The 19,784-nt window shown below is 40.3% G+C and overlaps 1 protein-coding gene across 1 annotated transcript; it reads right to left on the bottom strand.

Moving 5' to 3' along the window:
- Positions 1 to 4,133: 4,133 nt before the first annotated feature.
- Positions 4,134 to 12,176, bottom strand: EGLN3 (egl-9 family hypoxia inducible factor 3). Its single transcript, XM_053689771.1, has 5 exons — positions 11,423 to 12,176; positions 10,463 to 10,582; positions 9,170 to 9,306; positions 9,005 to 9,078; positions 4,134 to 5,756 (listed from the first exon to the last, which is right to left on the bottom strand). The coding sequence occupies exons 1-5, from the start codon at positions 11,837 to 11,839 to the stop codon at positions 5,722 to 5,724; spliced, it is 783 nt and encodes a 260-aa protein (XP_053545746.1). The 5' UTR covers positions 11,840 to 12,176; the 3' UTR covers positions 4,134 to 5,721.
- Between the last annotated feature and the right edge of the window lie 7,608 nt (positions 12,177 to 19,784).

The raw sequence follows: 19,784 nt of genomic DNA, 5'->3' as shown, positions 1-19,784 counted from the left end.
CCTTCCAGTCCTTTTTTTGTCCTTGACCTCTCCGGATTCTTCACATTTCTTTATAACCGCTTGAATACCACATATTCAGTATCCAATTTGCTTGCCGATTTCCCTTTGAGAGTGGCCTTGCTGATGGAAAAGTATGATTTTATTTCTGTCGAATTCTGTGATCTTTGGCATTTTGAATGGAATGATATGATTGAAAGTTGGTCGTATTAGCAAGCTTCCAATGAATTAAACTCTTACCACGTGTATGTAATTCTTAAGCATGTCTTGCACAAACCAGGTTCAATAGACCTTTTTCACAGCAGTCATTTTGACATGAAACAAGGGGACAAATACAGGTGTTAGCACTTACATTAATTATGGTTCCATTCTACTTAGGTTTACAAGAGCCAGGTTCCTGGTATTGCTCCTGGTAAGGGTAGGTCACACTAAATACTTTCCTTGTTAATCTGAAGATTTTTTTTCTGATTTTAATACTGCACATAAATATCCTGTATTTTCTGGTTGTATTCTAATAAAGAGACTGAGAAATAAGTATATATGGTCATTATACCATTGCTAAAACATCAAATCTAGTAGTGGCCTAAGACGTTTGCATAGTACTGTGTATGTGTGTGTATATGTGTGTATATATATATATATATATATATATATATATATATATATATATATTTTATCAAATTGTCTTTGTTATCTTTATTTGAAAATAAAAAGTCAACCCATTTTGGTTCAGCACCTGGGTTGCGCTTGCTGATTGGTGGCTAAATGTATTAAAAGAGGCATTGATGCAAGGGAGGAAATCATAATTCTGTCACTATATAAATCTCTGGTAAGACCTCGCCTTGAGAATGGAGTGCAGTTCTGGGACCCATTTCAAAAAAAGACATTGAAGAGAAGGGCCACAAAACTAATAAGGGGAATGAAGAATATAAACTATGAGGAGAGCTTAGCCAAACTGGGTCTGTTTTCTCTAGAAAAAAAGGCACTTGAGGGGGATATGATTACTTTATATCAATATATCGAAGGCCCATTTACAGAGAAGGCAGAAAGCTCTGTTTATTCCAAGGAAACCGGTTATGACAAGAGGTCACAATTTAAGGCTGGAGGAAAGGAGATTTAATCTCCTGCAACGTAAACATTTTTTCACTGTAAGAGCAATTATATTGTGGAACTCGTTGCCTAAGGGGGTAGTGAATGCCAATTGCCAATACATTAGATACATTTAAAAATGGTTTAGATACATTACTGGCTAGAAACAGAATTCAGGGATATGATTGTTGGTGTTAAATGGGTCATCTTTTTAATGGGATTAAGTAAAGCTCAATTGGAGATTGTATTGTAAATCAGGTGGGATCTATATAGGTTGAACTCAACGGACTTCTGTCTTCTTTCAACCTTATCTATGTTATATATTATTTTTATATTTTCCCTGCCCTCTCTTTACACCCAGCATAGCGCTCTTTGTGGTCTATATATCCTCTACATTAAACCTCTACTATTTTGTCACCCACAACCTTGTTATAATAGTTTTTCCCATGCCGTTGTTCTTGCCAATGCACAAGGTTTCATTTGAATCACGACATTGTCTGATTTAATTATTTGCCTTTTTAAGGCTTTCTGCTAGTGATCTTTTTTCTAAATTAATATGATGAGGTATATAATAATACCCTATGTCTATGCTTCATCATATAAGACCCAAACAATTTTACCTACAAAAATTTCTGCTGTATATGGATTTTGCTATTTGTGTATGGATGTTTGAAATTTGGAACCTGTGGATTTTGTCTCTAATGTCATTAGATTCTGTTGTGTTATGTATCCATCTGTAGAATAAGTTATACAGTCATGGGAAAAAGAAAGTCCACAAAAGATTGCGGTGCCTAATTTTTTTTATTATTTGTTAGTGCAGTTAGGTTTGGTTATTCACATACTCATCATTCATTCATGCTAGCTTATTAGAGAATTATTAGAAACAGACACAACACATACATGCCAAGTTAAAATTACTTGAACTCCTTACTATTTGCGATAATAGCAATACTGCCTTGAAGAGATTGAAGGGAAATGCTCTGCAGTATTTATTAAAGCTCCCGCAATTGGGAGTTACGTTCAGCATATAAATTACACCTTTTTTTTCAACTATCTGAAACTAATCTTCTATAACAGGAGCTAAAATTATCTTTATACCGACTATTGTATTAAAGGCAGACTTATTTTACCATGGAGTATGCTAAAAATGAAGAGACTATGCTCCTGACATATACGCCCCTGACGCGCATTTCACATCACGCTTCTCCGGAAGGGGTGATGTGAAATGCGCGTGAGGGGAGTACATCAGGAGCATAGTCTCCTCTTTTTTTTAACTTTGTAGCTTACTCCACGGTAAAATAAGTCTGCCTGTAATACAATATTCAGTATAAAGATAATTTTAGCTCCTGTAATAAATACTGCAGAGCATTTCCCTTCAATCTCTCCAAGGCAGTATTGCTATTATCGCAAATACTAAGGAGTTCAGGTAATTATAACTTAGCATGTATGTGTTGTGTCGGTTTCTAATAATTCTCTAATAAATTAGTATGAATGAATGATGAGTATGTGAATAACCAAACCTAACTGTACTAAAAAAATAAGGAGGCACAGCAATCTTTAGTGCACATTTGAGTGTGTATTTCAGTAAAAGTATTGAATATAATTGCTGGCAAACCTCCTCAGTAAGCAGTCCCCCGGACAAACTATAGGGTAATTTAAAGGGACATGAAACCCAACATTTTTCTTTCATGATTCAGATAGAGAATACAATTTTAAACAACTTTCCAATTTACTTCTATTATTTAATTTGCTTCCTTCTCTTTGCGGAAAGTTTTATCTAGGCAAGCTCAGGAGCAGGAGAGAAGCTAGGTTCTAGCTGTTGATTGGTGGCTGCACGGATTGTCACTGGTGTTTGTCATGTGTTCGGTTAGATACCAGTAGTGCATTGCTGCTCCTTCAACAAATGATACCAAGAAAATGAATCAAATTAGATATTAGAAGTAAATTAGAAAGTTGTTTAAAATTGTATTTTCTATCTGAATCATGAAAGAATTTTTTTGGGTTTCATCTCCCTTTAAAGACTATTTTCTAATGAGACAAAAACAGTGCATAGTCCCATATAATAAGTTTAAAAAAAGAAAGTACACCCTCTTTGAATTCTATGGTTTTACTTATCAGGACATAATAATTATCTGGTCCTTAACAGGTCTTAAAATTAGGTAAATACAACCTCAGATGCACAACACATGACATTACATCTGCTGTAACACCCCCTGCTTCTATAAGTAAATTAGTTACCGCAGTTTTTGGTAATATGATGAAACGGATAAAAGATGATCTAATGTTCTGGACAATTTCTTATTGTACTTTTGCTTGAACAAATGGGTTGATCAAAATCCTTTAGAAAAAAAAAAGTATCACATTTTTTATCTATAAAAATCCCTATAAACTGTAATGGTGCTTTTCTGTTTATAATCATGTATTAGGTTCTTCAAAGGATTGTGTTTGACCTCTAAGTATTTAATCCCTGTGTGGTTAAAGTCAGCACCAAACTGGCAATTTACTGCCATTCCTAAACAGATGCATAAAAAAAATGCTCTAGCACATTAAATTACTTTATTTTTTCTCCAATGTGATAAAACAGTGTTATGATATTGCTTCCATATATCTATGTGTTTAGCTGTTACAAAGGGGTTTAAATCAGCTCCACAGCAGTAATGCACATCTGATTAGCCAATGACAAAGAGGGGTATGTGCGTAGCCACCAACTATTTCCCAGTAGTGCATTGCTGCTTTGGAACTTACTTTAACCCCTTTGTGATGGTTAAATATATAGTTGTATGAAAGAAAACGTACAATAATAAAATGCATTATCATATTAGAGCATTTTCTTTTTGCACTTGTATGTCCCTTTAAAGGGGAGATATGAGAATCAGATGCTGCAAACATGGATGGGTAGAGGAGTAATGTGAGATGCAGAATAATGTTAATGTATGAACTTCTACAGAAATGTATTGCAATTACAAGGTGATTACTGTTCCCTTAAACTCTGATGATCCTTCTTTAAAAGAGGATGTTAGGCTAAATAATCTCACACACAAAAGGAATAGAATTTTCAAACACTTTTAATGCAAAATAACATATTGCCTGACAGATGCATAAACTATCAGGCTCTCTGAGCACAATCTCGCCCACCCCAGGTGGGCACTTCATGTGACTTATCAAGAATGTAATCAATATGCTCATTAAGAAATTACACAAATAAAGTGAATAGACATGCTCTGGCCAGCAAAGCTCTCTTCTGATTGATCAGTAAGTACCAAATTGAGTTTGCAAGTAAAATAATCAAAAGGTGCAAATAATTTGTAATAAAATAGTTACAATTATTTATTTGTCCAAATGGTGCTTGTAGTGTAGATGCCAATCTGAGATATGGAGGTGGTGTTCAAATCACCAAGAGAGGAAAGAATGAACTGGGGCATAAATGCTTCCTCCATCCAATTCCTGGCAGAAGTTACTAATACCCTATGAAGTCCATTAAGATGAGGGGAGATTGCAAGTACCATCTGCAGTCCCTCATGTGGAGTGCAGGTCCCAAACCGCCTCTAAAGTCTTACTGAGCTTTAGTCACAAGCACCATCTGCAGTCCCTCATGCTGAGCTGCGGTCACAAATACCATCTGCAGTCCCTCATGCTGAGCTGCGATCACAAATACCATCTGCAGTCCCTCATGCTGAGCTGCGGTCACAAATACCATCTGCAGTCCCTTATGCTGAGCTGCGGTCACAAATACCATCTGCAGTCCCTCATGCTGAGCTGCGGTCACAAGCACCATCTGCAGTCCCTCATGCTGAGCTGCGGTCACAAGCACCATCTGCAGTCCCTCATGCTGAGCTGCGGTCACAAGCACCATCTGCAGTCCCTCATGCTGAGCTGCGGTCACAAGCACCATCTGCAGTCCCTCATGCTGAGCTGCGGTCACAAGCACCATCTGAAGTCCCTGATGCTGAGCCGCGGTCACAAATACCATCTGCAGTCCCTCATGCTGAGCTGTGGTCATAAGTACCATCTGCAGTCCCTCATGCTGAGCTGTGGTCACAAACACCATCTGCAGTCCCTCATGCTGAGCTGCGGTCACAAGTACCATCTGCAGTCCCTCATGCTAAGCAGCAGTCACAAGTACCATCTGCAGTCCCTTATACTGAGCTGTGGTCACAAGCACCATCTGCAGTCCCTCATACTGAGCTGTGATCACAAGTACCATCTGCAGTTCCTCATGCTGAACAATGCTCACAAGCACCATCTGCAGTCCCTCATGCTGAGCTGGGGTCACAAGTACCATCTGCAGTTCCTCATACTAAGCTGTGGTCACAAGCACCTCATGCTGAGCTGTAGTAATAGGCACCATCTGCCATCCATAGTGCTGAGAGGAAGCCGCAAACACCCTCTGCAGTCCTTCATGCTGAGTATTGTTTACAGCACCATCTGCAGTCCCTTTTACTGAGAAGCATCCTCTGCAGCCGCTCACTTGACAGAGCTCTGCAGTGTGAGTAAATCACAAACACCCCCTATAGTTTCTTTTTAGGGCAAGTGCTATCCTTCAGTTTCTGCAGTTGTAAAGATCTTGTGGCCTGGCTTGCAGAAAACATCAGTGTGGTGTTGAACTGTTTAGCCCTCCATGAATATACAACTACATCAACTATCCTTGGTCGGAGGATCCTGCATGGATTCTGAAAAAAAAACAAGCAAATAAAAACTCTGTAGTGAATGCAAAAACTTGTAAAGACTTTTGCAGCAATAATATTTTGCACAAATCTATATACACTGTATACACACACACACAAATGACAGCATTTAAAGGGTACACTGTATTCACAAACGTTCTACCGTCATATAAAACATGTTAAAAAAAAACAAGCAAAAAACAGAAAAAAATAAATTCATGCTAACATGGCTGATAAGAATAACTCCAACAGCTCTATAGGTGGAGAGGGACAAGCCTTTGCAAACATTACAGCAAAAATGTTTGTTTATTGTGAAAAAAAAAAATAAAAAAAAATCTGGAACACATTTTGCTTCCTTTAAGTTGAAACAAAGGAATTCCTATAATGCACCATTACTGTAAAGTCACTACAAATAGCCTAACGGATGCACACACACAAATTCCATAACATTGTATAAAGTGCCCTGTACATAGGAAATACTAACATTTCAGTACAGGGACTACAGGCAGATTGTTATACACAGGGAGGCTAAGGGCTATGCCCTATTCAGCAGGGGATATTGACCTCTGATAAGGGCACATCCTGCCTAATCACTACACAGCAGAGATTGTATAGAACATTCCCTTCTTCAACATACAGACAGGCACGTACACAGTCACATGGATATAAAGTCACACATGCTAACAAGTACAGAGACATGTGTACAACCAATCACCTGCATACAGTCACGTTCAGTTCAAATATTTACAGTCTATAGTATAAACGTCCTCAAACACTATATATTTAGTATTTTTTTTACTGCATGTAAAAGGTCACAATGTTATTTTGTTTTACATGTATACGTATACAGCATCATGCTAGTTTTATTACACAAAGTCAATGCAGTGGGAAAGATTCATTAACATCTGTTCAATCCTCTCCAGTCTCACCAATTTGTAATGTTTTCTACTGTACAAATTTACTTAAAAAACAAACAAGAATACAGGGAGTGCAGAATTATTAGGCAAATGAGTATTTTGACCACATCATCCTCTTTATGCATGTTGTCTTACTCCAAGCTGTATAGGCTTGAAAGCCTACTACCAATCAAGCATATTAGGTGATGTGCATCTCTGTAATGAGAAGGGGTGTGGTCTAATGACATCAACACCCTATATCAGGTGTACATAATTATTAAGTGACAGTGGATGGTACACTAAGCGCCTGCCTAAAGGACCCTAGCTCTGGATATTGACTCCTAGTAGTCAATAGAATAAATAGATAGATAAAAATTGTAACCAAATCGCCTGAAAGGCTGGGTCTGAACGAGGTCGATTAAACCAATTTGCTTTAAAATAAAATTACACTTTAATTCCTTACAGACATGGATCCATGTTAAAAACAAACATACATAATAAAAACAGCATAAAATTCTTCAAAACAATATAGGAATCACTGATGATTCTCTTGCAGGTGACTGGTTCAGACCTATCTATACTGGTGTCCCAGTATCTCTGGGTACGGCAATCCCCTTTCTGGGTGGGATGGGCCTGTGTGCCTAAAATTGTTGTTGACTTCCTAAATTTTGTGAGTAGTGCAAAAAGTGCAAATTAGTGCTAGAGGATACCAAATCCTTCTATGTGACCAATTAAATAATAAATAATGATAAGATGGTGGTGTGATAAAGTAAAAAGGTGATGAGTGTTAAATCTTGATGCAGTTGATAAAACAATTTAAAATATCAAATATGAATCTTCAAACAAATAAGAAAAAATGTCACTATAAGCAAAAAGTCACTATAAGCAAAAAGTCACTATATGTAAAAACAAAAACAGAAACAGTCCTCCAAATAATGGTGTTAAATCCAGATTGCAGTGTTCACTCCATATAATAAAAAAGGTTGTGGTAGAAAAAACACAATATATGTTTGAGGACGTTTATACTATAGTCAACAGGGTCGCAAGAAGCGTGTGGAAAAACCAAGGCGCAAAATAACTGCCCATGAACTGAGAAAAGTCAAGCGTGCAGCTGCCAAGATGCCACCAGTTTGGCCATATTTCAGAGCTGCAACATCACTGGAGTGCCCAAAAGCACAAGGTGTGCAATACTCAGAGACATGGCCAAGGTAAGAAAGGCTGAAAGACGACCACCACTGAACAAGACACACAAGCTGAAACGTCAAGACTGGGCCAAGAAATATCTCAAGACTGATTTTTCTAAGGTTTTATGGACTGATGAAATGAGAGTGAGTCTTGATGGGCCTGTGGCTGGATTGGTAAAGGGCAGAGAGCTCCAGTCCGACTCAGACGCCAGCAAGGTGGAGATGGAGTACTGGTTTGGGCTGGTATCATCAAAGATGAGCTTGTGGGGCCTTTTCGGGTTGAGGATGGAGTCAAGATCAACTCCCAGTCCTACTGCCAGTTTCTGGAAGACACCTTCTTCAAGAAGTGGTACAGGAAGAAGTCTGCATCCTTCAAGAAAAACATGATTTTCATGCAGGACAATGCTCCATCACACGCGTCCAAGTACTCCACAGCGTGGCTGGCAAGAAAGGGTATAAAAAAAGAAAATCTAATGACATGGCCTCCTTGTTCACCTGATCTGAACCCCATTGTGAACCTGTGGTCCATCATCAAATGTGAGATTTACAAGGAGGGAAAACAGTACACCTCTCTGAACAGTGTCTGGGAGGCTGTGGTTGCTGCTGCACGCAATGTTGATGGTGAACAGATCAAAACACTGACAGAATCCATGGATGGCAGGCTTTTGAGTGTCCTTGCAAAGAAAGGTGGTTATATTGGTCACTGATTTGTTTTTGTATGTCAGAAATGTATATTTGTGAATGTTGAGATGTTATATTGGTTTCACTGGTAAAAATAAATAATTGAAATGGGTATATATTTGTTTTTTGTTAAGTTGCCTAATAATTATGCACAGTAATAGTCACCTGCACACACAGATATCCCCCTAAAATAGCTATAACTAAAAACTACTTCCAAAACTATTCAGCTTTGATATTAATGAGTTTTTTGGGTTCATTGAGAACATGGTTGTTGTTCAATAATAAAATTAATCCTCAAAAATACAACTTGCCTAATAATTCTGCACTCCCTGTATAAAGAAATAAGTGAATATTATTAAATGGTCACCATTGACTTACACTGGAAGTGATGAGACTACAGAATTAGTGAATATTCCCAATTATCCATTATAGACTTGTATCCAGGTTTAAACACAAGAGAGTTGGCTCATATGCACGTGCACCCATAACTTACCACTTAGTCTCTTGAACCTCTGTTTGGCTGCTGCTCGTTCTTTGGCATCAAAATACCAAACTGTTAAAGCGTATCTGTAACACGGCACAAAGAGATATGTTACAAACTCTAGTTCGTGTTTTTCTTGAAAAACAAAAAAGAACGACGACTCGCACAGCTACATACCTGGTTGAATAAGATGGTTGCACCTCGTGTGGATTACGACGGTCAGACCAGAAGAAAAGCAGCCTATCAAATAAAGGTTCTACATCTGCCACACGGGATCCCCCATCTGGAAATATCCGTAGTATTCCGCCATGGCTCTGCAAGGTTGAGATGTGAAAAGTTAAATCTTAAAATGTTCACAGAAATGCCAAATAAAGGACTAGGACTAATAAGGTATATAGATGTACTAGATTTGGTCTGTCTCCCAGTGGAAAATATGTCTGAACAGTATTTTGCCTCTTCTATGTATTTATTTTTAAACTTAAAGAGTCAGTGACGTCATGGGTGACATTGCTGGTCCTTTTGTGTATGAGCAATGAATGGAAAAAAAAAATTGTGATTTTGCAATTCCTACTAACACCTTTTCTTGAGGAGAACTACTTACTTTAACAAATAAGTTCCTTGTTTCAGCATTGCTAGAATTCTACAGTTGCAATATCAGAGGACATGAATTCCATGTCTGCCCAAGACAATTCCCCCCTAACACCAGGGGGATTGCAGTGTATACAATCATTAGACAATTAATGCCATGTTGCATATTAGACGCTGCATATGGGATGCACAGGGTTACAGATATGACAAATGATTGTAAATACAAAGACATTTCAATGTAATTTCTATTCTTCCGTCTATTGTGTGACCCCTCCTGCTTTCTATCATAGCAAGGATTCCCCTTCCAACTTGCCTCTTATCTATTTCCTCTTGGCCTTATCAGGCATCCTTTCTTGTCACCTTTCCTCTCCCCAGTTAAAATCTTGGGGTATAGTAAATGGGTATAGTAATTCATAGCATTGGAAGTGATTGCATGATACTGAGAAAACAGATCGACAATGCAGAAACAAATCAGTCATTTACAAGCAGTCTGCTTAGTTTATCCTGACTACAAAGCTGGGCACTGTTTCTGCATTATATGCCAGTTGTCATTTTAATTAAAGGGATAGTGTACTGTATTTTTACTCTTCTTTAATGTGTGTTAAAATGTAATGCAAGAACGCACAGTATATATGTATATGCATTTTGTAATTAGCTGATGGCTGTCACATGATGCGGGTGAAAGAAAATTTGAACTAACTTTGAAGTTTGTCAGGAAAAAAAAAAAAAATCTACTGCTCATTTAAAATTCTATGTTGCTTTGGTATTCTATTGTATTGATTGGTCCTTTAAAAGGGACAGGCTACTTGATTTTTTTTGTTTTGTTATTAAAAATATAGATAATGAAAAGCATAGATAGTGAGTTAATTTACAGTTTCTTACCTTGGCATCCCAATTCTTGTTCAGATAATAAATACAGGTGATGCAGCGACCATCTCCTGTAGGATTGTCCACATGTCGCACGTACCCGGTTCCATTTCCTGGATAACAAGCCACCATAGCCTACAAAGAAATAAATAAAAAAAACATGGGTAAATCAGATATACTACATAGTGGCATAAATACAACCCCGTTCTACATGTTTATAACAGTGAGTCACACAACACAACGAATGCTGCAAATATTTGACAAACTACAAGGCAATTAAGAGAATTAATTGAAAGGCTGCAGAACATTTATGTTAAAAGTCCTAACAATATCCTCCATCAAGCTGTGTCCGTAACATGCTACATTCAGCAGCTATGGTGGCTATGGAGTATATACATTAACATGGAAGACGAGAAATTTGTCAGCATTAATAGAAGAGCTATATACCTGGTATGTGACTGCACAGACATTCAGCCAGATATTAAAGGCAATGGGAAACGTTATGCTCATTTTATTTAAAAAAAAAAATTAGGGACAGTACAGTGTAGTATGTTGTGTAACTCTTTCCTTTAAAAATAAATTCCACATTAGCTAAGTGATTTTTGGTTTTCAATACACGTATGACATGGACAAACCAAAACAAATAGCTACAAAGCATAAATAAATAAAGACAGAACAGAGAATCAAACAGAATCCAATATCACATCTGGCGTAGGATCTAGACAAAGTGGATCACACAAGTCTGCACAAATACAAAGTAGTGTGTGTGAGTACATTATGGGCAAAAGCAGAGCACATAGGTGACAGCACAGACCCAGAATGACATCACTAATATGTGACAGTGGCCATCACTAGTTCAGACAAGAGTCAGACAAATGACTGAATCTTCTATTAAAGTTATGTTAATAAAAGTGCAAAAAATAATGTTTTAAAATATATTGGTGCAAACAATTACAGTTGTTATGGGGGTCTCACCTTTGACCTCTCCTTCACATAATACTGGCCCAGTCGGGTCCCACACAACACCACCAGCCGGTCAATGAAAGACAAGACCAATCCAATGGTATCACATCCCTCCTCATTGCCAGAAATCCAAGCGATCTTGTCCCCTCGCAGGTGCCTCTTGGAGACTCCCCGGAGGTTCCCTGCTAGCTCACCATCCTTCAGAGCACCATCTCTATGCAACCTTTTCACTTGTTCAAGCACTCGGTCACCAACCTCCTCCCCCAGAAAGTGGTCAAAGTAATAGAAGCCTTTGGAGAGCAGACTGGGCACAATATGCTCTAGAGCTAGTTTCTCAAGGTCCACAACTGGGCTGTTATTGAGGGGCATCTTAATGGAGTGTTCAGGTCGTACTTGAGCTATGTTATCACTGTCTGCTGAGCATTTCATCAGTGATCAAACATCAGTTGTGGGCGAATCACCAATGTGCTCTACTTGGATCAGATCCTTGCTCTTTAGGGATCAGTTCTTGTAGTCTGTATATCAGTCAAGCCTTACATCCCCTCGTTTACGAATCCTAAGGACCCTAAACACAGCTAAATTATAGTCGTACAGCTTGACATAAGCCTAGTTTGCGTTGATGTATGTTAATGCCTCTATGTTAAGAATGTCATCCCTAGGTACGTGTCTGCTAGTCCTTCCTTGCATGAATGTGTATAGTAAGTCTATAAGGGCAGTTCTAATATACGTGTATATAAAGTAACATGCATACGTGCAGGAAAAGGGGTTTCCACTCGCAAGGCGTGTCTTCCCTGTACTTCAAATCCGCCCCAGCTGCCGCAGCCAATCAAGTAGGCGTTGCGGAGCTAACATTCTAAAGCATCCCAGACTGACAACACGTGCACAGTGGACACAGAACATCCTAGTTCTCATTGGTCTGCTTAGGCGTGGGCGTGGTTACGTAACTAGGAGACCGCGTCTTGGGGCGTGTCATCCGCCATTGAGGAATCCTAGATGAGCATGTACGCTGACAATAAACTGCTGCCGTGCAGTAAACAGGAGGGAGGATTCAGTTATTGGAGAATCCAAAGGGGAGGAAACGGGCACAAAGATTCTGGGTAGTAAAACGAGAGACCTCCAATGGAAACTGAGAGAAGAAGTAATAACCGCAAGACATAATCATCAATCGTAATTAGTCATGTATGCGCCTAAGCGTGCACGTAGGGCTAATAGTTTATTCTGTATGCATAGTTACATATATGGCTAAAGTATTGTGATAGGGCCTCCCCTTTCAAACAACCATACAGTAGTAGCAATACGCCTGATTTTCACCTTTGAAAATGGAACAGACTTCACAATGTTAAATAACCTTCTCACACAAGTGAGTTAAGTGAGTTTGTATTTCTTAGTTAAATTTTAAATAATCTGCATAGTTAGATAGAGGAGAACCTGAGAGCCGTACGATTGTCAAAGCTAGTGGTTTACAAACTTGAAATCGTTTTTTAATATTGCACGTCACTTTAATTTTTTTTTTAATAATTCAGATAGAGAATACAATTTTGAATAGCTTTCCAATTTATTTATATCTAATTTGCTATATTCTTTTGGTATCCTTTGTTGAAAAGCATACCTAGGTAGGCTAAGGAGTTAGGAGCTAATTACTGATGGGTGGCTTTATATATATATATATATATATATATATATAAGTACTAAAGCCCGTGTACACAGGCCATTTTTTGCAGTACAGCGGTCCCACCCCTTGCTCTCTCCCCCCTTTCTTTTGCTCTCTCTTCCCCCCTTTCTTTTGCTCTCTCTTCCCCCCTTTCTTTTGCTTTCTCTCCCCCTCTCTTTTGCTTTCTCTCCCAACCCTCTCCTTTGCTCTCTCTCTCTCCCCTCTTTTGCTCTCTGCCTTCTTTCTTTTGCTCTCTCTCCCCTCTTTGGCTCCCCCCCCCCTCTTTGGCTCTCTCCCCTCTTTTGCTCTCTCTCCTCTTTGGCTCTCTCTCTCCCCCCTCTTTAGTTCTCCCCCCCCCCCCTTTGGCGCTCTCCCCCCCCCCCTTGGCTCGCTCTCTCCCCTCTTTGGCTCTCTCCCCTCTTTGGCTCTCTCCCCTCTTTGGCTCTCTTTCCTCTTTGGCTCTCTCCCCCCTCTTTGGCTCTCCCCTCCCCTTTGCCCCCCCTCTTTGGCTCTCCCCCCCTCTTTTGCTCTCTCTCTCCCCTCTTTGGCTCTCTTCCCCCTCTTTGGCTCTCTCCCCCCCTCTTTGGCTCTCCCTCCCCCTCTTTGGCTCTGCCCCCCCCTCTTTGGCTGCCCCCCCCCCTCTTTGGCTCTCTCTCCCCCCTCTTTGTCTCTCTCTCCTTTTTGGCTCTTTTTCCTCTTTGGCTCTCCCCCCCCCTTCTCTTTGGCTCTCCCCCCCCTTCTCTTTGGCTCCCCCCCCCTTCTCTTTGGCTCCCCCCCCCTTCTCTTTGGCTCTCCCTCCCCCCTTCTCTTTGGCTCTCCCTCCCCCCCTTCTCTTTGGCTCTCCCTCCCCCCCTTCTCTTTGGCTCTCCCTCCCCCCCTTCTCTTTGGCTCTCCCCCCCCCTTCTCTTTGGCTCTCCCCCCCCCTTCTCTTTGGCTCCCCCCCCCCTTCTCTTTGGCTCTCCCCCCCCCTTCTCTTTGGCTCTCCCCCCCCCCTTCTCTTTGGCTCTCCCCCCCCCCCCCTTCTCTTTGGCTCTCCCCCCCCCTTCTCTTTGGCTCTCCCCCCCCTTCTCTTTGGCTCTGTCTTGAAGTCTTCACATCGCGGGACCCCGCCCGGCCACGCCCCATCGCGGCGGCACCCGCCCGGCCACGCCCATCGTGACGCCCGACCACGCCCCATCGCGGCGGCGCCCGGCCACGCCCATCGCGACGCCCGCCCACGCCCACATCGCAACGCTCCCGTCGGCCACAAACAGCTGTGAAGTCTGGGGAGCGTGTGGCCGCTTCTCACGCAGCACACCTCACAGCTGTTGAGTAGCTCGCGCTCCATATCTCTTGACACAGGCTGTTTCAATCAGCTTACCTCGTGCTCCCCAGACCTCACAGCTGTTTGTGTATCTCGCGCTCCCTATCTCAAGGCCAAGTGTTTGTCTCTACTGCGCATAACGGCTTCAGACAAACACTTGGCCTTTTATAATATAGGATATATATATATATATATATGTTATGTGTTTAAAGTGATGGTAAATCCTAGTGTTTGAAACGCTAGGATTTACAATTGGATTTCCCGCACGGCTATTGGCTAAGAGGTGGAAACGTCACCGTTCAGCCAAATAGCGCTCTGCCGTGGGCGTCCTGAGCAGCATGAAGTATTTTATACTTTCTGACTGAAAGTCCCCTTTTTTTGTTCCAATGGTAAACGGTAGGATTTACCATCACATTAACTGGCTCCTAGCAGTGCAATAAAGGATGCCAAGATAATGGAGAAAAATTGGTATTAGAAGTAAATTAGAAAGTTGTTTAAAATTGTATGAAATGTCTGAATCATGATTCAGAAATAATGAAATATGTCAAACTCTTTTTAAGGGCATTCTAGCTCCATTACAGGGAAATTAAACCCAACATTTTTCTTTCATAATTCAGATAGCGATTGCAATTTTAAATAACTTCCTAATTTACTTCTATGATCAATTGTCTTTGTTCTTTTGGTACCTTTTGTTGAAAAACAGGGATGTATGCTTAAGAGCCGGTGTTCTGTTATGTTTGCCTACCGCGTTACGTTTGCCTACCTACTGTCACACCTACAATAAACTTGCAAATACTCTGTGCACGCATTCGCTCACTGCCGCAGTTAGCAAATATTACAGAACACCGTCCACAATTTTGGCACTAGCTGGGGACATGAAAATATCAGTGCTAAAAAAAGGCAATATGTTCTTTTATTCAGTATATTGAATATTATTATACTGATGTATTTTTTTAAAGGAGTCAACATATTTCAATAAAGCTTATATAAATAGTTCCAAACATTCCTTTTCATGATGAAACGCTAATACATGGCCGTTTTTTAACTATTTATTTTATGTCTGCTTTATTTAAATTCGTTCACTCCTTTAATCAAATACATCAGTATAATAATATTCAATATACAGAATAAAAGAACACAGTTGTAGGAAGCCTTTTTTGGCACTTATACAGTATTTTGATGTTCCCAGCTAGTGCCAAAATTGTGGACGGTGTACTATAATATTTGCCGACTGTGGTAGTAAGGGCATGCGTGCAAGGGGTATTTGCAAGTTTATTATAGGCGTTGTGCTCTAATATTTGCCATCTGCGGCAGTGAGCACATGCGTGCAAAGGGTATTAACAAGTTTATTGTAGGTGTGACAGTAAATGTTGCGTAGGTAGGCAAACGTAACGCGATAGGCAAACTCAACAGAACACCGGCCCATTTCTGGAGCACCACATGGCAGCAGGGATAGGCACGAGTCTAGGCTGTGGCGGACATTTTCTAAAGTAAAGACCTTTAGTGAAGGACACCAAGGTACATTTACAATTAAAACTATTATTTTATAGTGCTGAATTTTATTATACTGATGCAGATACCACTGATCCTATAACCAGCCCTTGTCTGGCTATACACATGTGCCAGTGTCACTACTGTGTCATTATATAGTGCTGGGTGTTATACTGATGCAGATACCACTGATCCTATAACCAGCCCTTGTCTGGCTATACACATGTGCCAGTGTCACTACTGTGTCATTATATAGTGCTGGGTGTTATACTGATGCAGATACCACTGATCCTATAACCAGCCCTTGTCTGGCTATACACATGTGCCAGTGTCACTACTGTGTCATTATATAGTGCTGGGTGTTATTATACTGATGCAGATACCACTGATCATATAACCAACCCTTGTCTGGCTATACCCATGTGCCAGTGTCACTACTGTGTCATTATATAGTGCTGGGTGTTATTATACTGATGCAGATACCACTGATCCTATAACCAACCCTCCTCTGGTTATACCCATGTGCCAGTGTCACTACTGTGTCATTATATAGTGCTGGGTGTTATTATACTGATGCAGATACCACTGATCCTATAACCAGCCCTTGTCTGGCTATACCCATGTGCCAGTGTCACTACTGTGTCATTATATAGCGCTGGGTGTTATTATACTGATGCAGATACCACTGATCATATAACCAACCCTTGTCTGGCTATACCCATGTGCCAGTGTCACTACTGTGTCATTATATAGTGCTGGGTGTTATACTGATGCAGATACCACTGATCCTATAACCAACCCTTGTCTGGCTATACCCATGTGCCAGTGTCACTACTGTGTCATTATATAGTGCTGGGTGTTATTATACTGATGCAGATACCACTGATCCTATAACCAGGCCATGTCTGGCTATACACATGTGCCAGTGTCACTACTGTGTCATTATTATAGTGCTGGGTGTTATTATACTGATGCAGATACCACTGATCCTATAACCAACCCTTGTCTGGCTATACCCATGTGCCAGTGTCACTACTGTGTCATTATATAGTGCTGGGTGTTATTATACTGATGCAGATACCACTGATCCTATAACCAGCCCTTGTCTGGCTATACCCATGTGCCAGTGTCACTACTGTGTCATTATATAGTGCTGGGTGTTATTATACTGATGCAGATACCACTGATCCTATAACCAGCCCTTGTCTGGCTATACCCATGTGCCAGTGTCACTACTGTGTCATTATATAGTGCTGGGTGTTATACTGATGCAGATACCACTGATCCTATAACCAACCCTTGTCTGGCTATACCCATGTGCCAGTGTCACTACTGTGTCATTATATAGTGCTGGGTGTTATTATACTGATGCAGATACCACTGATCCTATAACCAGCCCTTGTCTGGCTATACCCATGTGCCAGTGTCACTACTGTGTCATTATATAGTGCTGGGTGTTATTATACTGATGCAGATACCACTGATCATATAACCAGCCCTCCTCTGGCTATACCCATGTGCCAGTGTCACTACTGTGTCATTATATAGTGCTGGGTGTTATTATACTGATGTAGATACCACTGACCCTATAACCAGCGCTCCTCTGGCTATACCCATGTGCCAGGGTCACTACTGTGTCATTATATAGTGCTGGGTGTTATTATACTGATGCAGATACCACTGATCCTATAACCAGCCCTTGTCTGGCTATACCCATGTGCCAGTGTCACTACTGTGTCATTATATAGTGCTGGGTGTTATTATACTGATGCAGATACCACTGATCCTATAACCAGCCCTTGTCTGGCTATACCCATGTGCCAGTGTCACTACTGTGTCATTATATAGTGCTGGGTGTTATTATACTGATGCAGATACCACTGATCCTATAACCAACCCTTGTCTGGCTATACACATGTGCCAGTGTCACTTCTGTGTCTTTGTATAGAGCTGGGTGTTATTATGCAGATGCAGATACACATCCAGTATTTCACTCAGGCTTTATTCCATAACTTATCACCCAATATTGCTAGCAGTCTCTTGACAAGCCACTAATTTTATTCACACTAAATATTTTCCCTTTCCTATTATTTAATCAGAAAGAAAAGATATACTAAGGTTACTTTTCTTTCTATTTAGATACTACTTATAATAAACCTCAGGTGCTGGTTAAAGTGCTTTACCTTTGCATATAAAGCTCCAGGGACACAGTGGCAGCTTGCTTCTTGAATCTTCCCTCCCTCTCTGTCTCACTCAGAGTCATTTTCTGGTACTAAGTGGCAACATGTGGGAGTGGCCACAACCCTGCAAAACGTGGCGCTGCATGTGTTAAGGAGGAGTCAGGACCAGTATTTATCTGTCTTACTCCTCCCTCCCCACAGCAAAATGGGCTGCGGACACTGCAAGGGCCAGTCACGGACACCAGTGTCCGTGTACGGACACCTTGCCTATCCCTGCATGGCAGTAGCTTTGCAAAAAATGTAATCCATTTGCAAGAGCACTAGATAGTAGCAGTGTTTCTACGTAGGCATCTCTTCAACACAGAATATCATAGGAACAATGTAAATTTAATAATAGAAGTAAATTGGAAACTTTTTAAAAAAAATGATATGCTTTGTCTGAATCGCAAAAGAAAAATAATTGATTTAGCCATCTGAAGCTATCTATTTCAATTGGAGTCACGACTGCAGTGAGCATATATTGTTCTCTTGCATCTTTTTTGACCATTGTAACAGAGCGTGGCCTGCGAGTGACCCGTTGCATAGTAGTTTCTAATACTGTTTCCTTTGGTATGAATGGCTCCTGATAGCTAACCAGGGTATTACAGCATTCAGTTTTATCTTCGTAAACCTTGATGAATATAGAGCTTCAGGATTTTGTTTACTCTGAATTATGTGTTTATGAAGCACTGAGCTTGTTAGATGTACATAATGTTACTGCAAGCTGTACAATTTTAGTGTATTTGTAACAGACTTCAAGAGCATGCATTTTTCATTGTGCACATGAGATGGTTGTGTAGGTTAGTGTTTCTCAACCACGTACCCCTAACAGGCCAGGTTTTAATTATAGCTGAACAAGAGGACAGGTTAAATAATCAGCTGATAGGTGAGAGCAGGTTAGTAACCATGGTTACTGATCAACTGATTATTTCACCTGTACTCTAGATCAGCTATAATGAAAACCTGGCCTGTTGGGGGTACTTGAGGGTCGCGGTTGAGAAACACTGGTGTAGGTGACCTAGAAAATATATGTAAATGCTCTATTATGAATGATTTATCCAGCAAGTTTGAAACACAGATGTGCAAGCAAGAAATGTCAGTTGAGCTATTCCAAGTCACCAGAATTTCTAAAACAAAAACAGATTTTAATGGGAAATGAGAACCATAGGCCCAATAAGTCTGCCCCATGGGAAAATATATGCAAGCTCAGGTTTGTATGTTTTTTCCCTTAAAACTATTATAATTCATTAGAAGATAGACATAGCTTAAATTGAAGTGTTAATATTATTGAAATGATTTAAAGGCTTTTCAAGGAGAGTTTTCACAAATACAAAAGTAAAGAACCTTAGCCAGGTTAGCTCCCTCAAGTCAAAATGTTAAAGCAAACCTCATTTAGTTGGTAAGATCAGAGGTTTTCAAAGTCTTAGAAAGTGGGCCTCCCCTTTGGCCAAACTTTCAGGATGAGTCCCCCATCCCTCCAATAGATTTACGGCAGACTTACAAACATAAAAGAAGTTCAGAAGTCGCTACCATGAATATATCAGGGATACATCTAAAGTCCTCGGTGGAAATGTAGAAGATAAACCACCTCCAATGTGTACTGCAAACAATATTGATTTTCCACTCTTAATACAGTACAAATGAAGACAAATTAAAGTAAAACTCATACACAAACACACTCGTATGCACGCATAAACTCACTCATACACA

This window comes from Bombina bombina, chromosome 1, assembly GCF_027579735.1.
Source record: "Bombina bombina isolate aBomBom1 chromosome 1, aBomBom1.pri, whole genome shotgun sequence".
Classification (NCBI taxonomy): Eukaryota; Metazoa; Chordata; class Amphibia; order Anura; family Bombinatoridae; genus Bombina; species Bombina bombina.
This window is presented reverse-complemented; position numbering and strand designations above follow the sequence as displayed.